At 52.8% G+C, this 20,393-nt stretch overlaps 1 protein-coding gene across 7 annotated transcripts in view; it reads left to right on the top strand.

The window, feature by feature from the left end:
• Positions 1-20,393, top strand: part of LOC105470457 (myelin transcription factor 1) — a 112,868-nt gene that overhangs the window by 58,626 nt on the left and 33,849 nt on the right. For 6 of the 7 annotated variants that reach the window (XM_071078986.1, XM_011722439.3, XM_011722433.3 and 3 more), the window contains 5 exons: positions 7,260-7,314; positions 8,285-8,315; positions 15,999-16,061; positions 16,456-16,703; positions 18,473-19,327. In XM_071078986.1, coding sequence (XP_070935087.1) covers positions 7,260-7,314; positions 8,285-8,315; positions 15,999-16,061; positions 16,456-16,703; positions 18,473-19,327 — 1,252 coding nt within the window. Of the gene's footprint in view, positions 1-7,259; positions 7,315-8,284; positions 8,422-15,998; positions 16,062-16,455; positions 16,704-18,472; positions 19,328-20,393 lie in introns of those variants that run through there. The other variant, XM_011722438.2, reaches the window with a different exon arrangement.

Raw genomic sequence — 20,393 nt, 5'->3', positions numbered from 1 at the left:
TATCACATGTGCTTACAGCCACTGTTCTCCACCACCAACCCTCTAATTCTAGAACTTCGCACCAATACTCTCTGGGTGAAGCCAGGTCCCAGGGTCAGGTGACCCTCACAGCTGGACGTGGAGGCTGACAACAGGCTTAGGGTGAAGCCTTCCCAGATACCAGTTTCTGACCTCTCTTTTTTTCGCATGGAGATGCTTTCCAGCAAGGATCCAGCTGTGACTCAGGGCACAGCTCAAGACGGTGATGGCGCAGGGTGTAGGCAAGGAGGGCTATGCAGTTGCGGTGGGAACTTCATTTGGCGGTGCTTGTATTTTACTCTCAAAGCCCAACCTTTTTCTTTTGAATCTGGTGACGAGAATGTACATTTTAATGGGTCTGTTATAGATGCCTCGTTAAGCGCCTCTGCTGTGTTTTGGCTCCCACAGGATTATCAGTGCTCTGCTGATCCACACTGGAGCCTGAGGCACAAGGAGGAGTCAGTAATATTGATCCTGTCTTGATTTAAAGTTTTGATATCTTGTTTATCATGGTTTTTTGCATCATGTTGATGTTTCTAAATATTGAATTAAAATATTATTTATCTTGGTCATTCAGTTTTTGGCCTCATTCCCCTTGCCCCACCCCAAACCCTGAGGATTCACATAGAGCTGTACTGGCCTGAGATCATGTGAGCATGAGAGTTACTTGATTTGAGGCCAGGGGCTCTGCATGCAGTGTTATCTGCAAATGTCTGGTGCCATGCCAGGGGTGGGTAAGAAGATTTTTGTCTCCCCCTGGCCCAGGCATGACAAACTCAGAGAGTTTGGCACCTACATGGACAACCCACGGCTGTTCAAAGTGCTGCTTCTGTGAACAAAGCCAGGGGCCCGTGCCCAGATTCTTGTGGCATCACCAGCTCTTTCATCTCTCTGTCTGAGGGTCATTTCCTTATTTCCCTTCATTTCTTGCAGATAGGGCCTGAGTTACTGCTCTGAATAGAGAAGCTAAGATGTAAAGTGTGCCAGAGAAGGTGAGAGGATGAGAAAGGGTCGACTGCCTAGATAGAGGACAGTGGGGCAGGTGCAGGTGGAATCTCCTGACTAAGGAGGCTGAAGAGGGTGGCAGTACAGGGGATGAGCCGTGGTCACAGTGCGAGAATGTCACACAGCCATAGCAGCATCAGGGTCAGCCTTCCAGAGGCTGGCTTAGGACAGGAGACGGGTGAGGTGAGGAGCCAGCATGGGAGGGCAGTGAACACACAAACCCTGTGCAGGGGACTGTGACAGCCTGTGGCATGCCTCTGAGTTCAGCACCAGGCATGTGGACAGCTCAGGACCGGTTGGAAGGGGCTGCCAGAAAAGTCAGGTGGTGGCGTGTCAGTGGGGTGTGCAGGCACTGATGGTAGCTCCTCAACCCCCTTCTTGCAAATTATTCAGTGGACGACTGTAGAGATATGGAATCAAGGAAAAGATCAGTTGCATAGCCATTCAGCCAACCCTTCTTCCTGCCACCCAGGGCAGGGGGTGCCTCTGGCAAGGACTACTGGATAGAGGCTCCTGCAAGGGAAGGAACTGCCACTGGGTATGGCCCTTCTGGCTTGCCTCACTTGATGTTGTTGGATTCTACCCTGGATGGGTATAAATTCCATTTATGCTGGAGTTTTTAACAGACGGATGCAGATATGGCTGCTTCATCAGGGTATCCATTATGTAGCTCTAATTTTTGATTTGGGAGTGAAGTGAGCCAGTATCCCATGCTTAGAGCTGTCAAGAGAACCCCTTCTCAGACATGTGTTAAATAATGCCCCATGGAGGTGTCCTTTCTGTATTCCAAGGAGGAGGCTGGTCTATTCTGCTGAATTTGTCAGGAGAATTTCAGAATTTCAGACACGCAACAGGAATCACCCAATGTGGGGACAGAACTATCTCTGCAAGGAACCAGGGGTACTGTGATGGCTGCCAGTGGGGTGCAGGGGTGAGGGCATATGGTTTAGCCTCAGAGATCTAGAGAGTGGAAAGCAGGATGTGTGCCCAGCTCACCGACTTTCTATACCTGTTCTGTGGGCTGAGCTGGCGGGCAGGTCCATGCTCCAAAGAAAAGGAAGGGAAGGGCCGTGGACGCAGCAGGTGATCCTCCTGGGATACTCGGGAGGGGAGCAAGACAAATGCTTGAATGCTGCTCTTAGATTGTTGAGTGGGAACGTGGTCTTCCACGATGCTCTCTGCCCTAATGGCTTCACAGCAGTGACAGGGAAGTTGATGCTGCCCTCAGTACCTAAGTGAGAGAAGAAAACAGGCCAGACCATGGCTCTGTCTTTCTCCCCTCCCCTCACTGCAGAGAAGTGACTGAATGTGTGTGAGGCACTGTTGGAGCCAGGCAGGGTGGGTGATAGTCAGTTTCTGGCCACCTCCTCACCCTGAAGTCTTCATTGGCCCCTTCCTCCTGGGAAAGGGCTGCCTATGGTCCCCTGGGACTCAGCAGATGGGTCTCCGGGAGGAAAACCATTATGCAAGAGGCCCAACCGTCCCACCGAGACACTATAACTTTGTAATTTTGTGGATTTTTAAAGAATAGTTGTCAGTCCATCCTAATTCTCCAGATTTTCTGGCTGTCAGAACACATTTTAAAGAAAATGAAACACTGTCGTGTCTCCTGCTCTGGTCCAGGGCTGGGTGAATGGCCCCTGTGGTGTCAGAACGCCCGGAACCCCCCAGCTCAGGGTTCCCACATATGGCCTGTGTGCAGCCCTCTGACCACGGCTCTCCACACACCCCAGCCCCAGGAGTTCAGAGATGTTTCTGACTGTCCCCATTTATTCATTCATCCACCTGTCCATCCACCCATCCTTAAATGACATGCACTAAGCAGCTCTCTGGAGGAGAGACAATGACCTTACAACCATGAATGAACGAGCTCATTTCAGATTGAGATGAGGACTGTGAGGGAAACAAACAGGCACAGGGTGGAGACTGAGAGGAGGTGGGAAGAGGCAGGGTGTTGGCCACCCAAGAAAGCTCCCGGCTCTACCTCTGGAGTGCCCCCCACCCAAATGTCCGCAGGTCACTGATCCATCCACCCTCCCCATCCCTACCTGGCTCTCAAGCCTTAGCAGAGCTCCCTGTTTCTTGAGCTCTCCCCGAGCACTCCCTGCCACCCTGGAGTGATGTACAGACCTTGGGATGCCAGGCTGGTGCCCCTCAGGGCCAGGACACCCTCCTGCTGGGGCCAGGCTTCAGCCAGGATTCTGTCCTTTGACCGGCCCTGGGCCATTGGTGCAGAAGGGATGTTGTGGGGGTTGAGGGAGGAAGCTGTTCAGCTCTCAGGGCCTGGCCTGGGGAGAAGCATGGAAAAGGAATGAAAGAGGCAGAGAGAGACAGAGAGAGAGTGAATGAGTGAGCGAGGAGAAATGGGTGTCCCTGAGCTGGGGCCCAGAATGGAGCAGGAGGCACAGCCTCTGGGGGCAAATGTGGAAGTTGGCACAAAGCCTGTTGGGCTTCATGGAAAATATCCAACCCTGACATCTTTGGAAGCTGAGTCTACCACTTCCCCTTAGAGGTTAGACATGAGTGGTTTGTTACTGGCTCTGTTTCTGGGTTCTTTTCATTTTTTATTTTTTTTGAGACGGAGTCTTGCTCTGTCACCCAGGCTGGAGTGCAGTGGTGCAATCTCGGCTTACCTCAACCTTTGCCTCGTGGGTTCAGGCAATTCTCCTGCCTCAGCCTCCCAGGTAGCTGGGATTACAGGTGGCTGCCACCATACCTGGCTAATTTTTGTATTTTTAGTGCAGTCAGGTTTCACCATGCCTGCCTCGACCTCCCGACGTGCTGGGATTACAGGCGTGAGCCACCACGCCCAGCCCTGTTTCTGGGCTCTGAGTGTATTTGTCACAGCTGCAGCCTAAGAGTCCAGATTCCTCTGCAGGTTTCAAGACTGCTAACTGCATTTGCTTGTTTTGGTTCCTGAGTTTGTAAACACCCAACTCAGGGCACTCTGTTTTAGCAAGGCCAGCATGCAGATGAGTCTGGAAAAGGGGCTGGTCTTCGTCGCACGTCACGGTGAGAACTATGTGTGTGTGTGTATATATATATATATACTTTTTTTTTCTTTTTTTGAGACGGAGCCTCACTCTGTCGCCCAGGCTGGAGTGCAGTGGTGCAATCTTGGCTCACTGCAACCTCCGCCTCCCAGGTTCAAGTGATCCTTCTGCCTCAGCCTCCTGAGTAGGTGGGATTACAGGCATGCGCCACCACACCCAACTAATTTTTGTATTTTTAGTAGACACAGGGTTTCACCCTGTTGTCCAGGCTGGTCATGAACTCCTGACCTCAAGTGATCTGCCTGCCTCGGCCTCCCAAAGTGCTGGGATTACAGGCGTGAGCTACCGCGCCTGGCCAGAACTATGTCTATTTTCAAAAGAGCTTACATGGTTAATCCTGACTTAACTAAAAAGAAATATAAAACAGAACAAAGCAAAAACACACTTTTGAGGAGACAGCTTTTATATGGCACTAAGAAAGCAAGTTAAATGGATGGACAAGGAGACAGTTCTCTCGGGTTAATTTGGCAGTATACAACGTATTTGCATTTATGAATTATTCTCCTCCCCATAGTTTTCATGGTTTTCCTACTGAAGGCAGAACTATTGAAATATTAATTACAGCCTAAGACAAGCTCGCAGTGGCAGAATGAAGTTGGCATTGGAGAAACAGAGCAGGCGTTCTTGAGGGAGATTGCCGGCCCAGCAGTGAGAGTGGGTAATGGGGTCATTCTGTCTCAGCAAAGGGACCTTTTCACCCTCAAGGGGAGAGGGCACTGGGTTATTTGTGGGTTGCACAAAAAAAGGGACCTGGTTGGTTTGTGTTTGGAACAAGTGAAGTGTGTTTTAAAAATCAATGAAAAATTGAGAAGTGTTTAATTTTCTTTGCATCATTGAGCTGCCCTTTGGGGCCCAGCTGTCATTGTGTGGTGGGGGCAGAAGGTCTGGGGGGCTGCCGCCCAGTGATCGCCAAGGTGAGCGTGGGTGGTGCTGGGCACAGGGCCACCCCCAGCACCCGCTCTCCATCTACCACATCAGGGTGCTGATCTTGCTGCAGGAGGAGAGCAGAGAATCCACCTCTGAAGTGCTTTGAGTTCTTTCGAAAAGAAAAATAATGTAAATCAGGCAGTGCTGGTTTTGTCATGGCCTAGCCCAGATGCTTTCGTGTCAGCCGGCACTGCTGATTTCAAACAGCTCAGAAATCAGTGTCCCAAGTCACCCAGCTCTTACGGATTCATTCTCATATTAAAGAGCCTGTATTTTTTTTTCTTTGGTAGGTCAATTTTTTTCCCTTTAAAAATCAAAGCTACGTGCACCTAAGAGAACTTCTCGCTTATTGACCAGTCGCTGCAGATAAACTGCAGATGGTGCTTGGCAGAAGCAGAGGCAGAGCCGTCAGCTTCATCAATGGGAGCTCACAGTTTTCAAGCAGCACCCATTACACATCCCTGCAGTCTCTCTATTCTCTGCTCTTTGAATAATTTATCTGCAGGAAATCCAAATTGCCAAGGCACGCTTTAACCCAGCAGAATGCTTGCCAATATCCTTGGGAAAACTGGCAAAAAAAAAAAAAGGCCGTAGATTGCATTTCAGCTGAGTGCAGGCACCGCGCAATCAGACACATCAGCTCCATTGTGCGTCCTGCATCGGAGGCATTGCGCAGGGGCTCCGCGCAGACGACATTTGAAGGCTCATAAATGTAATGAAGTCCCTGTGACACCTGCTCCTCTCTTCACTTTCAACGTGAGCCATTGGTCCATGGGGAACCTCTGCTTTAAAAATAGAAATTGTAGTAACTGTCTTCTGTTCTATTGGAAGGCGGTAATAAACACACGGCCCCCAGCACTGTGCTCCACAGCCCGGAGTCCACAGGTTGCATAAATTACCCAGGTTTTGATTTTTCTTCCTTAACAAATCACATACGTCATCGTATGTCAGTGCTGCTGCATGGGGGAGGTTCAATTTGCAAATTTCGTCTTACTAATTGGGGGAATTCCTTTTTCTTCCTTCCCAGGTGGTTCTGTAGACATTGGTCTCTTGCTGGCTTTCAGGAACTAAAGCCCCATTTAAGACGTGGGGGCTTCTGAGCCCCCCTCCTGCTGCCTCCCTTCCTTTCTTCTGCTATTTCTTTCCACTCCCCTGCTTTCCCTTTGATGCCTCACGCATAGAGCCCTGGCAGCTCTGGTATCTGTGACCTGGGACAGGAGGTGTGGATTTGCTGCCTCCACTTCCTGACCACAGGTGATGGTGGTGGAGCCCAGCACTCTCCTCTTGGGCCTCCTGGGATGGAGCATCCCCTGTCCAGCTAGAGGTGCCCTCCCTGGCCTGGCGCGGCTCCCTGGGAAGGACGTTTTGCATAGCATGGAGTGGGTGGGACTTACCTGCCTGCCCAGATTTGTCATGGGTGACACAGGACGAGGATTCTGTGGGTGACCCTCGCCCCCCTCGCTCCCCCGGCATGTCCTTTCTGTGATTGTCACCCTCCTGGGGGCTCCCCCATGACTCCCTCGCAGGACAATGCCGTGGGCAGCGTCCCCATGGAGGCTGGTCAGATTCAGGGATCACAGGTGGGGAGGGACATCGATGGGCTCAGGCAAGGCAGCCAGGCCCTTGAGGCCCAGAGAACATATGGGCTGGGGCCGCCCCAGGTTGCCTGTTTCTCACGGAGTGACCCTGGTGCATGAGGGGCATTAAAGCCTCTGCTGTGGTGGGAAGAAAAGGCCGATGGGAAGCTGTGCTCTAGGGACACGTTGGGGTCAGAAGCCATTGGATGACCCGGCACTGCCGCTGGTGGCCGTGTCTGTGGTGAGCGACCTGCCCTGGTGCCTTGGCACCTGCCTGGCCAGGTGAGCAGTGGGTGCTGCTCTGTGTCGGGCCAGGAGACCCTCGTGGATAAAACACGGACACTCATCAGGCTTCAGTGGAGCAGGGCCCACGTCTCAGCACTTGGTGGCAGGTGCAAATCCGGGGGCAGTGGGAGGGCACGGTGCACTGTACCCTCCTTGCCAAGGGCGGCGACATACTGATGGGACACTTCCAAGTCTCGTAGAAGGTCCTTTCTCCACACCCTCCCACCTGCTGCTCCTGGCCCCAGGCCTTTCCTGTCTTGTGAGCCCATCCTTGTTGTTATCACCTTTGCTGTCACAGCTTGAGCCAGAAAATGGACAGACCGTTCCTGACGGCTCTACACTCCAGAGGCACTGGCTGGCTTTTCTGGTTAACCTCATGGCTTTTTGCTTGCAGATGAGCTTAGAAAATGAAGACAAGCGAGCTCGCACGCGATCCAAGGCCCTGCGAGGTGAGTGCTGCCCTTACCTCCTCCAGGGCCGTAAATGCCACTTTCCTCCGCGGTCTTCCTCGGGAGCACAAACCCGTAACCACACGTGTGCAGAGACGCCTGGGGACCTCAGGCCTCTTCAGCCTCGTTCATCCTCAGGCTGCTGCGCTTTGAAGCTGGCATCTCAGAGGGCTGCTGAGGGGCCTTTGGCCCGGATGAACCTGCCTTGAGGGCAGAAATGTAGAGGCAGACTCAGCTCCACGGCGGGAGTAGCAAGGCTCAGTTATGAGACCATTGTTTGGAAATGAGAGGCCACCAGCCTTCCACCAGCAGCCCCTTTCTTCCCAGGAGATCAGTCTTGGTGCTGATGGGGAATAGGAGGTTGTTGGGTTGAACTGGAAGTGCAGTGGGAGGAGAGGGGGCCAAGGCCTTGCTCACTCTGCTAGGATCTGAGCCCCAGCCCCTGGCCAGACTTACCTCCCTGATCTGTGTGGGAGCTTCCTCTTGTGCCCAAGCATCTCAGGTGTTCCTGCCTTGGTCAGAGCCCCGTGCACCTTTGCAGCCACCACTGAAGGACCAGCCACTTGGTCCAGTTGTTCTCTTCTCTGTCTAGCTTGATCTGGTGGTTTGTGTTTCTTGCCAAAAACTGACTTCTATCCGCAATTAGAGAAAGAGATGCCATCCCTGGCCCTGAGGTCCCAGAGAGCCTGTGTGAGGTGGAGCATCCGTCCCGCTCTGCAGCACTGCTCAGGGGAGCTTCTGGGGCGAGCACCGGGCTGGAGGGAGCAGCTCACTCTGTTGACCTTGGAGGACTCTCTGGGAGGTCAGGAAAGGGTGAGGGCCCTGGGAAAACTGCTCAGGTCTCACTGAGATTGCCTCCACTTGTCCTTGGCAAACCTCTCGGCCGTTTAACTTAGTTTATGCTGTTAGGGCAATGAGTCTTTAAAATCACAATTCTCACATGTTTTCCCTGTTTCTCTCTTTTTCCCAGGACCCCCCGAGACCACAGCTGCAGACCTCAGGTAAGGACGTCTTCCTGTTAGCACCAAGCATCGTCTCTGTGCCTGTGACCCTGGAGAGACCCTAAATGTCCCAAACGGGGTCTTCCTGGATTGACCGAACACCCCGGTGAGCCCCTGCTTTCCCTAAGGAGACTGCCTTTCTCCTGGCCACGTGTCCAGCTGTCTTGGCCCCATCTCTGTCCGTTCTCACCTCTGTCCTGCCCCCATCATGTGGTGTCCCAGCATCATGGCGAGGACACGGATGTGCTCACACCTGGTCACCGAGAGGACCTGGACTGTCGCTGGGTCCCCCAAACCAAAGACGAGCCGCTCTCTTAGCGGACTCTCACGAGAGCTTCTGTGTCAGATGGTTGGAGGCCCAGCTTGGGAATGAGATGAGAGAAGGGGGTCTCCTACGTCCCGAGTCCTCCATTGGCTCGGGATGCAAACAGCAGTTCTGTGTGCTGACGACCTGGCTGGCTGAGCTCTGTGACCGTTTTCTTCCTGCTTCTTAGGGATACAGATTCCCAGGGCAGGGAGCATCTTATTGTCCAGCAAACCATTGAAGAGTGGATGCCAATCAGGAAAACGAGAGGACTGCAGAGTTCACTTTGTAAACCTTTTGCAGAGGTGGGACGGGAAGACAGTGTCCCTCCTCTGCTTGAGGCCCCATAACTTGGAGATGAACGGGGCAGGGCTATGGGAGGGAGTTGGGGTGCTGCAAGCCCCAGGCTCTGCGCCAGTCACACATCACAGTCTTGATCTCTGGGAAGGTCATGGAAGCACTGCCTTGTGATGTTATTATCCTGTTTGTGAAGTGCGGAAACTGAGACTCAGGGGTTAACCCTCCTCTAAGGCGCTGAATCACATGTGCTACCTGCTGGAAGCCCCGCCCTGGGTAACAGGTGGGAGGGGTGGGATGGAACCTCAGCCAAACCAGATCGTGTGCCAGCACTTCCGGTCAGGTGTCCTCAGCAGCCCACTGGGTGCTCCCCAGAACACAGTCCCCCAAAGCACACTGTCTGCTTGGCCAGCCTGCTGAGGAAGCAGTGAGTGCAATGGCGAGATGCTCAGAGGGGCCCCGAGAAAAGGGAAGAGGAGGTGCCACGTGGCCGTCGCCCGGGGACACGGTGGAGACAAAGATGGAGGACAGTCCCAGGCGAGGACACAGGAGTAGAGGAAACTCCAGGCTTTTTGGTAACAGATGGAGTGTGGAGGAAGTTGAAAAGGCAAATACAAATGGCTGGGTGCTCTCTTGTAGATTTGAAACAGCGGAAGAAAAAATGACTCTCGAATAGATTTGTTTGTTTTGAAACGTTCTGAGAGGACCTGTCCAGCCTAAGTGAGGGGTTCTGTGAGCATTTGGATTTTGACACCCTCGTCACTAGCCTTGAGGTCTAACCTACATGCTTGGTAAGAGTAAGACCCTTGATCTTTTTAATGGAGAGACTCGGGGAAAACATGTTGACGTCTCGTGTTCCAACAGCAATTTCTTCACCAATTCTTCATTGCTGACAAGTGATGCTTAGAGTAAAATCGAACAAAGATTATGTTCCAAGGAATCAAATACACTCTGCACAGAAGGTACCATGCATTCCTGGGTTCTCAAACATCTGTTGGCCACACGCTCCACGTGGGCATGCCTGTGGCTCGTGCTGGCTGACTGTGCCCCAGCCATAGTGGGAGCGTTTACACCACAGAAATGGGCTGATGATGTCTCCCCCTCCCAAAGACCTGTTTGCCAGCACACCCTGGGCTCTGACTGGACGAGCAGACGAGACCTCTGTTCTGGTGGGGCCCACACTGTGGGTGCCAGAACGGGAAGCACGACCCACAGAGAACACGCACCGCTGTGGGCTGTGAGAGGAGCACCGCGTCCTGTGTGCAAACCATGGCACTGGATGAACTCACGGACACAGAGTCACCTGTGGGGAACCCCTGCGTGCAGGACTTTCTCTGTGGATGAGGGACTTAGCACCCCATTGACTCAGAACTTCACAGCCTGCAGTGCCCCTAACCCCAGCTCGTCTCCCCACGAGCTCAGGCAGAGCTCCCGGGAAGACACTCCATTGGTTGTTTACCAGGTGAACTGAGGAGAGGTTGGACTTGGCTCAAGTTGGACCCTGAGCTGCTGTTTCCGACCTTGGAGCCCACTGGGAGTTTCCGTGTGCCCTGATTTAACACTCTGAGTGCCTGAGCGAAGAAGCAGGTTGATGACTTTTCCTCTCACCCCAGTGGAAGAACAGATGACATTTCAGCTTGTATTTTTGCCTGGGTCCATCTGTCGTCACATGGCCTCAGACTGGCTCTGCTGGAGGCGAAGACTAGGGAAGGTTAGGGTTGGGGTTAGCATCTTTGAGACAGCAAGTCGCCAACAACCCCGAGTTCAGGACCGTCTCCACGTTCAAAGAGAGAACACATCTGTAGCTCACCCGTCCTCTTCTGGAGCCTTGCTCCTTGAGCCACTGGCCAACTCCCACCCAGATGACAGGAGGGAGCGGGGGATCTTCTACCTGCCCCAGGAGAGGGAGGGAAGGCAGGGAAGGCAGTGTCTTCAAAGGCTGTAGCTGAAGCACGGGGCTCCAGGCTGGGATTCGGCTCCTCTCCCGACTTGTCTTCTTTGAGGCCTACTTTTCAAGTTTCGGTCCCTCAGAGCTCTCATGCAGGATGCCAGCCGAGGGGTGACTGTGAGCCACACCCTCTTCCCAGCCTCACGTGCGTCCTTTCCTCGCATCTCTGACACCAGCCCTAGTCAGAGCTGAGGAGTCAAGGCTGGGGAATTCCCTCCTCCCAGAGAAAAGAGGCTCAGGAGTCCTGGCGCCCTGGCCGTCTTCCTCTCCCTACAGCTCTGGCCCTGAGCACCCAGAGGGCATCAGTAAGTAAGAGCTGGGTGTGCTTGCAGGTGAACTGCAGGGCTGGCATCTGCTGGCATGGCACCCTTGGAGGCCCTGGCTGGGTCTCTTGTCCCCTCGGCTGTGGGGTGGGGAACAGGCATCTAAGGGGTTTCCAGCTTCCTGCCCCGGAGTGGCCTTGTCGGCTCCACGCACTTGGCTCACAGCCCACCTTTCTGGGGACTGGGACTCTTCGGAGCTGAGGGTGATGTGTTCAGGGCAGTTCGGTCCCCACAGCGGCTGTCACCTAATTACCTGATTAACTCAGTGGTTTCATCGACTGACTGGGACCTTAGCTTCAAGTCCCCAGTAACAAGGAGCTTTTTGTGAAAAGTCTCGAAGCTAGTTCTCCGAAGAGTGAAAGCAAGTGTGGGCCTGGATTTTAGAAGAGACTAGAGGCAGGGAGAGGTGGGTGGCAGCAGCAGCAACTCCCTCAGTTTGGAAAGGGAACCCGCAGTAAGTGTGGCGTGCCCTCCCTCTCTCCCTCTTCCTCCCTCTTCCCCTCCTTTCCCGCCTGGGTTCCTTCTTCCCTCCTCCCTCCTTCCTTCCCTCCCTTTCTGTCTTCTTTTTAACACACTGAAAGCACCACCCTGGAAGGCTGCAGAGAACGTCCCATGAGCACTCCCCCACCCCATGGCTGCTGTTGAGTTGGGTGATAGGGTGAGGTCTGGATTCTACTGACAGTTCTCCCTGAGGTGGTCGGGGAGGGTGGCCTGCAAGGCCATTGGGCCCCACAGTTGTCTGCAGTCAGGCCTGTGGTCAGTCGAATTAGAAACGATCAGAGGTGTCTATATAGAGGCTGGGGATGGTGTTCTTTTCTCTGGGTCCCAGGTGTGGGGGTGTCAGCCCTTTCCTTCCTCCCTTCACAGGCTCTGGAAGATGTGCTTGCGTTTTGGAAAGAGCTCAGACTCACAATGTCAATCCTGTTAAAAACAAGGTCTTCCGATGCAAAAATCCTCAATAAAATACTGGCAAACCGAATCCAGCAGCACATCAAAAAGCTTATCCACCATGATCAAGTGGGCTTCATCTCTGGGATGCAAGGCTGGTTCAATATACACAAATCAATAAACGTAATCCAGCATGTAAACAGAACCAAAGACAAAAACCACATGATTATCTCAATAGATGCAGAAAAGGCCTTTGACAAAATTCAACAGCCCTTCATGCTAAAAACTCTCAATAAATTCGGTATTGATGGAACGTATCTCAAAATAACGAGAGCTATTTATGACAAACCCACAGCCAATATCATACTGAATAGGCCAAAACTGGGAGCATTCCCTCTGAAAACTGGCAAAAGACAGGGATGCCCTCTCTCACCACTCCTATTCAACATAGTGTTGGAAGTTCTGGCCAGGGCAATCAGGCAAGAGAAAGAAATAAACAGTATTCAGGTAGGAGAAGAAGAACTCAAATTGTCCCTGTTTGCAGAGGATATGATTATATACTTAGAAAACCCCATCATCTCAGCCCAAAATCTCCTTAAGCTGATGAGCAACTTCAGCAAAGTCTCAGGATACAAAATCAATGTGCAAAAATCACAAGCATTCTTATACACCAGTAACAGACAAACACAGAGCCAAATCATGAATGAACTTCCATTCACAATTGCTTCAAAGAGAATAAAATACCTAGGAATCTAACTTACAAGGGATGTAAGGACCTCTTCGAGGAGAACTACAAACGATTGCTCAGTGAAATAAAAGAGGACACAAACAAATGGAAGAACATACCATGCTCATGGATAGGAAGAATTAATATTGTGAAAATGGCCATACTGCCCAAGGTAATTTATAGATTCAATGCCATCCCCATCAAACTACCAAGTGCTTTCTTCACAGAATTGGAAAAAACTGCTTTAAAGTTCATATGGAACCAAAAAAGAGCCCGCATTGCCAAGACAATCGTAAGCCAAAAGAACAAAACTGGAGGCATCACGCTACCTGACTTCAAACTATACTACAAGGCTACAGTAACCAAAACAGCATGGTACTGGTACCAAAACAGAGATATAGACCAATGGAACAGAACAGAGCCCTCAGAAATAATACCACACATCTACAGCCATCTGATCTTTGACAAACCTGACAAAAACAAGAAATGGGGAAAGGATTCCCTATTTAATAAATAGTGCTGGGAAAATTGGCTAGCCATAAGCAGAAAGCTGAAACTGGATCCTTTCCTTACTCCTTATGCAAAAATTAATTCAAGATGGATTAGAGACTTAAATGTTAGACCTAATACCATAAAAACCCTAGAAGAAAACCTAGATAATACCATTCAGGACACAGGCATGGGCAAGGACTTCATGTTTTTTTTTTTTTTTTTTTTTTTTGAGACGGAGTCTCGCTGTGTTGCCCGAGCTGGAGTGCAGTGGCCGGATCTCAGCTCACTGCAAGCTCCGCCTCCCGGGTTTACGCCATTCTCCTGCCTCAGCCTCCCGAGTAGCTGGGACTACAGGCGCCCGCCACCTCGCCCGGCTAGTTTTTTTTGTAATTTTTAGTAGAGACGGGGTTTCACCGGGTTAGCCAGGATGGTCTCGATCTCCTGACCTCGTGATGCACCCGTCTTGGCCTCCCAAAGTGCTGGGATTACAGGCTTGAGCCACCGCGCCCGGCCGACTTCATGTTTAAAACACCAAAAGCAACGGCAACAAAAGCCAAAATTGACAAATGGGATCTAATTAAACTAAAGAGCTTCTGCACAGCAAAAGAAACTACCATCAGAGTGAACAGGCAACCTACAGAATGGGAGAAAATTTTTGCAATCTACTCATCTGACAAAAGGCTAATATCCAGAACCTATAAAGAACTCAATCAAATTTACAAGAAAAAAACAAACAACCCCATCAAAAAGTGGGCAAAGGATATGAACAGACATTTCTCAAAAGAAGACATTCATACAGCCAACAGAAACATGAAAAAATGCTCATCATCACTGGCCATCAGAGAAATGCAAATCAAAACCACAATGAGATACCATCTCACACCAGTTAGAATGGCAATCATTAAAAAGTCAGGAAACAACAGGTGCTGGAGAGGATGTGGAGAAATAGGAACACTTTTATACTGTTGGTGGGATTGTAAACTAGTTCAACCATTGTGGAAAACAGTGTGGTGATTCCTCAAGGATCTAGAACTAGAAATACCATATGACCCAGCCATCCCATTACTGGGTATATACCCAAAGGATTATAAATCATGCTATAAAGACACATGCACACGTATGTTTATTGTGGCACTATTCACAATAGCAAAGACTTGGAATCAACCCAAATGTCCATCAGTGACAGACTGGATTAAGAAAATGTGGCACATATACACCATGGAATACTATGCAGCCATAAAAAAGGATGAGTTCGTGTCCTTTCTAGGGACATGGGTGCAGCTGGAAACCATCATTCTCAGCAAACTATTGCAAGAACAGAAAACCAAACACCACATGTTCTCACTCATAGGTGGGAACTGAACAATGAGATCACCTGGACATGGGAAGGGGAACATCATACACTGGGGCATATTATGGGGAGTGGGGGGAGGGATGGCATTGGGAGTTATAACTGATGTAAAGGACGAGTTGATGGATGCTGACGAGTTGATGGGTGCAGCACACCAACATGGCACATGTATACATATGTAACAAACCTGCACGTTGTGCACATGTACCCTAGAACTTAAAGTATAATATATATATATATATAAAATAACAAAAACAAAACAAAACAAAACAAGGTCTTCCCATCTTGGCCAGGAAAGCCTCTGTCTTCCCGCAAGGAGCGCAGGCCTGCCCCTCCCACTTGCCTTAGGCAACTTGGCGCAGGCATCTGGGTCTTACAATGGCTGCTCCTTGTAGTCCTTGAGCCGTGGATGCATCCGACAGCCCGCAAGAGCCTGATATGTGGTGAACTCTGGCCTCACACTCCACACCGGCCCCTTTGGCCCCGAGGCTGCTGTGGGAGCTGTGGTCCTGCTGCCACGGTGGTTGGCATAGTCAGTACTCATGCTCAGAAGTTTCCAGAGCTTCCTGCTGGTTTGGTTATATCGGGAGACAGATGATGGTTAAGGAAGAGGAACTCCTGGGTGTCCTGCCTTGTGCTTGCCAACCCTGGGATGAGAGATGCAGGAGGGTCAGTATCACCCCCTCCCCAAACTACCCTTCTTAGCCCGAGTCCTCCACTAAGGCAGACCCTGTCAGCTCCTGGTTCATTGGCCCTCCTGGCTTCTTTTCCCTGCGTGGAAGCTGGGACTCACACCAGCTACAGGCACTGGTAGAATCTTCACCACTGCCTTTGGCTTGGGCCACAGATTCCTTTCTGCCTGTCAGACCTGGCTCAGTTTGCTGGGGCACGAAGGTCACAGCTGGCAGGGAATGCAGAGACTGTTGCCGCCGATGGCCATAGGTCTTATAGCATTAGTGATGGACACAGCGAATGCCAACTTCTGTGCTTTGGACTTGGGCCCTCTTTAGAGAGGGGTACTGTGTTCAGGGCACCTCAGAGTATCTTGTGTCCAAGCTCCTGGAAACCGGGTGGCAGCTGGTGGAATGCCTGCCGTAGGGAGCGGTCTGGGAGACTCTGGTGTTGGAAGTCTTGCTCTTACGTATAAACAGTCTTTAATGGAACACTTGTAAAACTGTAACGAGCCATTCATTTATTTGAATGGGGTGAGTTATTAATTTTCAGCAAACTGCAAGCAGCCGTTCTGAGATGAATCGTTTGGAGAGAGTCTGCTCCCCAGGGTGAAGGTCTGCGATGGGCCCTGAGGTCTGAACCCATCGCCTGATGTGACCTTGCCTTTTTCTTTCCCCTCAGCTGCCCCACCCCGGGATGCACTGGCTCAGGACACGTCCGGGGCAAGTACTCCAGGCACCGAAGGTAAGAGGACCCTTGGATCTCACAGAGCTTCCTGGGAAGCAGATTTGGAGGCCCCCCACCGCCCGCCCAACTCTGTTCTAGGCCCTTTTGCAGATGGAGAACTTTCCATCTTTTTCCACGGCTCCTGAGGCCAGGCTGCTGACCCTTCTGCGAGGCAGCGACCTCCCACTCTAGCCTGGAGGCCCCTGTGGCCATGGGCACGCCCTGTGGGGAAAGACAGACCATCTGACTTCCCAGCGCTGCACTGTGGTTTTCTTGTCTGGGTCCCCTGCAAGAACTGGATGAGTCTGTGGGGGAGGGAGGGAGGGAGGACCCTCGGGAGGGGCGCATGGGGTGGCTGAGGCCTCTCGTGGCCCTAGCCTGGCCCTCTCCACCGCCTACTCCTCCTTCCCAGTTTACAGAGCTGCCCCCTGGCCAAGAAGAGGAAGCTGGAGGGCGCTGAGGCTGAGCACCTGGTGTCCAAGAGGAAGTCGCACCCCCTGAAGCTGACTCTGGACGAGGGCTATGGTGTGGACAGCGACGGCAGTGAGGACCCCGAGGTGAAGGACGCCTCTGTTTCGGATGAATCGGAAGGAACTCTGGAGGGGGCCGAGGCTGAGACGGCAGGACAGGAGGAGATTCATCGCCCCGAGCCAGCTGAAGGTGCTTTGTCGCTCTTTCTTCCCCGAATAAAGGGTGCTTAGTGTGGCCCTGGAGAATTGCAGCCTGTGAGCGGGGAGGGCTCACTCGGAGCGAGAGAAAGCTCTTCCTGAGAACAAGGCATGTCTTGTCCCAACATGTGCTGGGCTTCCTGGGAGAGAGGTCTGCCCATGGCGTTTATGGGGCCTGTGGTGTGTTTGTGTGTGAACACTGTGTGTGTGGGAGGGAGGCAGGGCAGACACAGACACGCGACTGGTGTGTGTGTGTGTGTGTGTGCAGTTGTAGCATGTTTCGGCAGGTGTCTGCATGTATATGAGAGACAGACAAGGCTGTGTCTCCGTCTGTATGTGGGGAAGGGAGGGTCTTAGACTGGCCCTCTGGGAGACCTGCCTGGGAGCATGGGTGAGAGGTCTGCTTTCCCCTGAGGCACTCACAGGCAGATGCGGAGGAAACACCTCAGGTTGAGTTCAGGTGATTGAGGACCAGGTGGGGCCTCTGAAAATGGGGTGCCCGGGGAAGCCAAGACGGGAAGGAGGAAAGCAGATGAGTCCCCCATTTCCTTGGGGGGTCTACCAGGACTGCCATGTTGGGGCACCGAGCCCTTGGCGGAAGTGGGTGAAGCAGGTGCTTTGGCCCCTGGGTTCCAGAGGGAGGGGTCTGTACCCCTGAGAGCCCTGGCAGATCTGTAGAGAACTGGGATCAGACAAGGCCCAAGGTCCGCTCCCCCTGCCATCCCCACCACCCACCCAACACTCCCCAAGCTTCTGCAATGGGGAAGGGTCTGAGATGGATTTTAGAAGCAAAGCCAGAGAGGGTCCTCAACCCCAGCTCCCTAGGGGGGCTCTGGAGTGAGTGCGCTGCCCCGAGGAATCAACATAGTCCTAGATCGCAGGGAGAAGAGACACAGATTTTCCTGCTTTCTTATCAAGAAGGGCATCTGGAGTTGAGGCATCATCCTGGGCTTGGACTTTCCCCTCCGAAGTGGGTGGATGGCAGGGCCTGTTCCTACCACTGTGGGACGTGCTGGCCCAGGCGTCCTTGCTGACAACCCTATGGGGCCTGCCTGTGGTGAGCACCTACCATATCTTAGTTTTGTTTTGTTTCTGTTTGAAGAGAGTCTCACTCTGTTGCCCAGGCTGGAGTGCAGGGGCACAATCTTGATTTACTGCAATCTCCTCCTCCCGGGTTCAAGGAATAGCTGGGACTACAGGCGTGGCACCACCACGCCCAGCTCATTTTTGTATTTTTAGTAGAGACAAGGTTTCGCCATTTTGGCCAGGCTGGTCTTGAACTCCTGACCTCAGGTGATCCGCCTGCCTCGGCCTCCCCAGGTGCTGGGATTACAGGCGTGAGCCACCACGCCCATTCTTATTTACTGCTTTTCAATTATGAAACAATTATTATTTTTTAAAATCTGACTTGCTGCTTAAGCTCCATTGTATACAGTGCAGGTTGATCTGATTCGGAAAGTAAACGTGATGAGAGAGGAACATTAAGGAAAACTATCCAAGTAATTCTTAGTTTAGAAAATACATCAGTGGCCCATGACCTGCCTCCTGAAATATGTTCACCATGATTTCTGGATTCAGGCAGAAGGGTTGACAGAAAGTCCATACCAAATCCCCACTTCGGGAGTTTCGTGTTTCTGCTTGGCTCCCGTGTAAAGAGTGAGTGGTAGGTCAGGTGGAGGGGTGGTGGGTGTGTTGGGGACTGGAGACCTGGAGTCTTCCCACATGCTCTCTGGCCCCCACGTTGATTTTGATTTTGTGCAGGAAGGAGCCCCATCAAGTCCCATTTTGGATCCAACCCCCCTGGCTCCTCCAAGGGCAGCTATAGCAGTTACCAGGGAATCATCGCCACTTCGCTCCTGAACTTGGGTCAAATTGCTGAAGAGACTCTGGCGGCCAAGCCAGGCCCTGGCGTTGTGCACCTGCTTCAGGAGGCCACAGAGGGAGCCGCCAGCGAGGAGGGTGAAAAGGGCCTCTTCATCCAGCCAGAGGATGCCGAGGAGGTCGTAGAAGTCACCACCGAACGCTGCCAGGACCTGTGTCCCCAGTCCCTGGAGGATGCAGCCAGTGAGGAGTCCAGCAAGCAGAAAGGCATCCTGAGTCACGAAGAGGAGGATGAGGAGGAGGAGGAGGAGGAGGAGGAGGAAGAGGAGGAGGAAGAGGATGAAGAAGAGGAAGAGGAAGAGGACGAGGAAGAGGAGGAGGAAGAGGACGAGGAGGAGGAGGAGGAGGAGGAGGAGGAAGAGGCAGCTCCTGATGTGATCTTTCAGGAGGACACCTCTCACACCTCTGCCCAGAAGGCACCTGAGCTCCAGGGCCCAGAACCACCCAGTCCCAAGCCTGAGTACTCTGTGATTGTGGAGGTCCGCTCGGATGATGACAAGGACGAGGACACCCACTCCCAGAAGTCAGCAGTCACTGACGAGTCGGAGATGCATGACATGATGACCCGGGGAAACCTGGGCCTCCTGGAGCAGGCCATTGCCCTGAAGGCTGAACAGGTGCGCACGGTCTGTGAGCCGGGCTGCCCGCCTGCCGAGCAGAGCCAGCTGGGCCTGGGAGAGCCAGGGAAGGCAGCGAAGGCCCTGGACACTGTTCGGAAGAGCTACTACAGTAAAGGTAGGGGTCAGGGTGGCCTGGCCCTGCAGACTCATCCTTTCACCCCTGCCCCAGTGTGCAAATGCAGGCTGAGAGCCCTTCTAGGACAGGAGGCTGGGAGATGGCAGAAAAGCAGACAAAAGGACAGATACATGACACAGACTGTGGTCAGATACCGAGCAAATGGGTTCCCACCCTGCTTTACAGAGCAATCGTAGAGCGGAGACGTGTGAGAAAGAACCAGGTGGGAGAGAGGAGGTGGGAGGGACAGTGACCCACCCACAGTGACTGGTCACAGCAGCATCTGGGATCCGGAGAGGGTGGGGACTGTCCTGTCCCTTCCACCCCAACTCACACTTGTGGCAGGGATTGTGCTATGACAGAACCCGCTGTTTCCTACGGCCATGCTGGGCCATCCTGATCCTCTCGTGGGGTGGAGCCCAGCAGGCAGAGGTGAGGGGTGCCCTTCTCCTCAGAGGAAGCAGCCTGCCGCTGGCTCTGCATCTGCTCTGGATTTGGCTCTAAAGTGTGCAGGGTATAGGGGAGGCATCCCCTGACTGCACTGAGTGGCTGATGTTGAGGTGAGGACAGACAAGGAGGGCTGCTTGGAGGGGCTTGGGACTGGGCTGACATCGTTGGGGAGCAGCTGGGAGCCTGGAGTGCTGAGGTCTGAGGACGAATCCTGAGTGAACGGTTGCGGCCTTCACTGTTACTGGGGTGTCAGGGTCTGGACAGCAGGCTGGCTCTGCTCTGCTGACTGCCCATCTCAGATTCCTCCTTGGGACAGGGGCCTGGGGAGCAGGGCTGGCCAGGGGCTGCTCCCTCAGCGAGCCATGCCAGGGAGGCCAGGCCTTGGACAGGTCAGCTTTGGCTTACCTGGCCTGGTGCAGAGAACCTTCTGCACCTGGGCACTTGGCCTCTCTTCTCCTAAGACTAGGGACCTGCCCGGACCTCAGCCTATTTTTTCCACACGTCTAGTCCTGCATCTCTTCTCCAGGTGGACGGGCGCAGTGGGAGTTCTTGGCACTCTTCCAATGAGTGCCCCCAGGAAGGGTTAGCTGAGACCAGGGAGGGGCAGATACGGAGA

Source organism: Macaca nemestrina, chromosome 15 (assembly GCF_043159975.1).
Source record: "Macaca nemestrina isolate mMacNem1 chromosome 15, mMacNem.hap1, whole genome shotgun sequence".
NCBI classification, from domain to species: domain Eukaryota; kingdom Metazoa; phylum Chordata; class Mammalia; order Primates; family Cercopithecidae; genus Macaca; species Macaca nemestrina.
The sequence above is the reverse complement of the archived record's forward strand: the minus strand, read 5'-3'. Positions and strand labels throughout refer to the sequence as shown.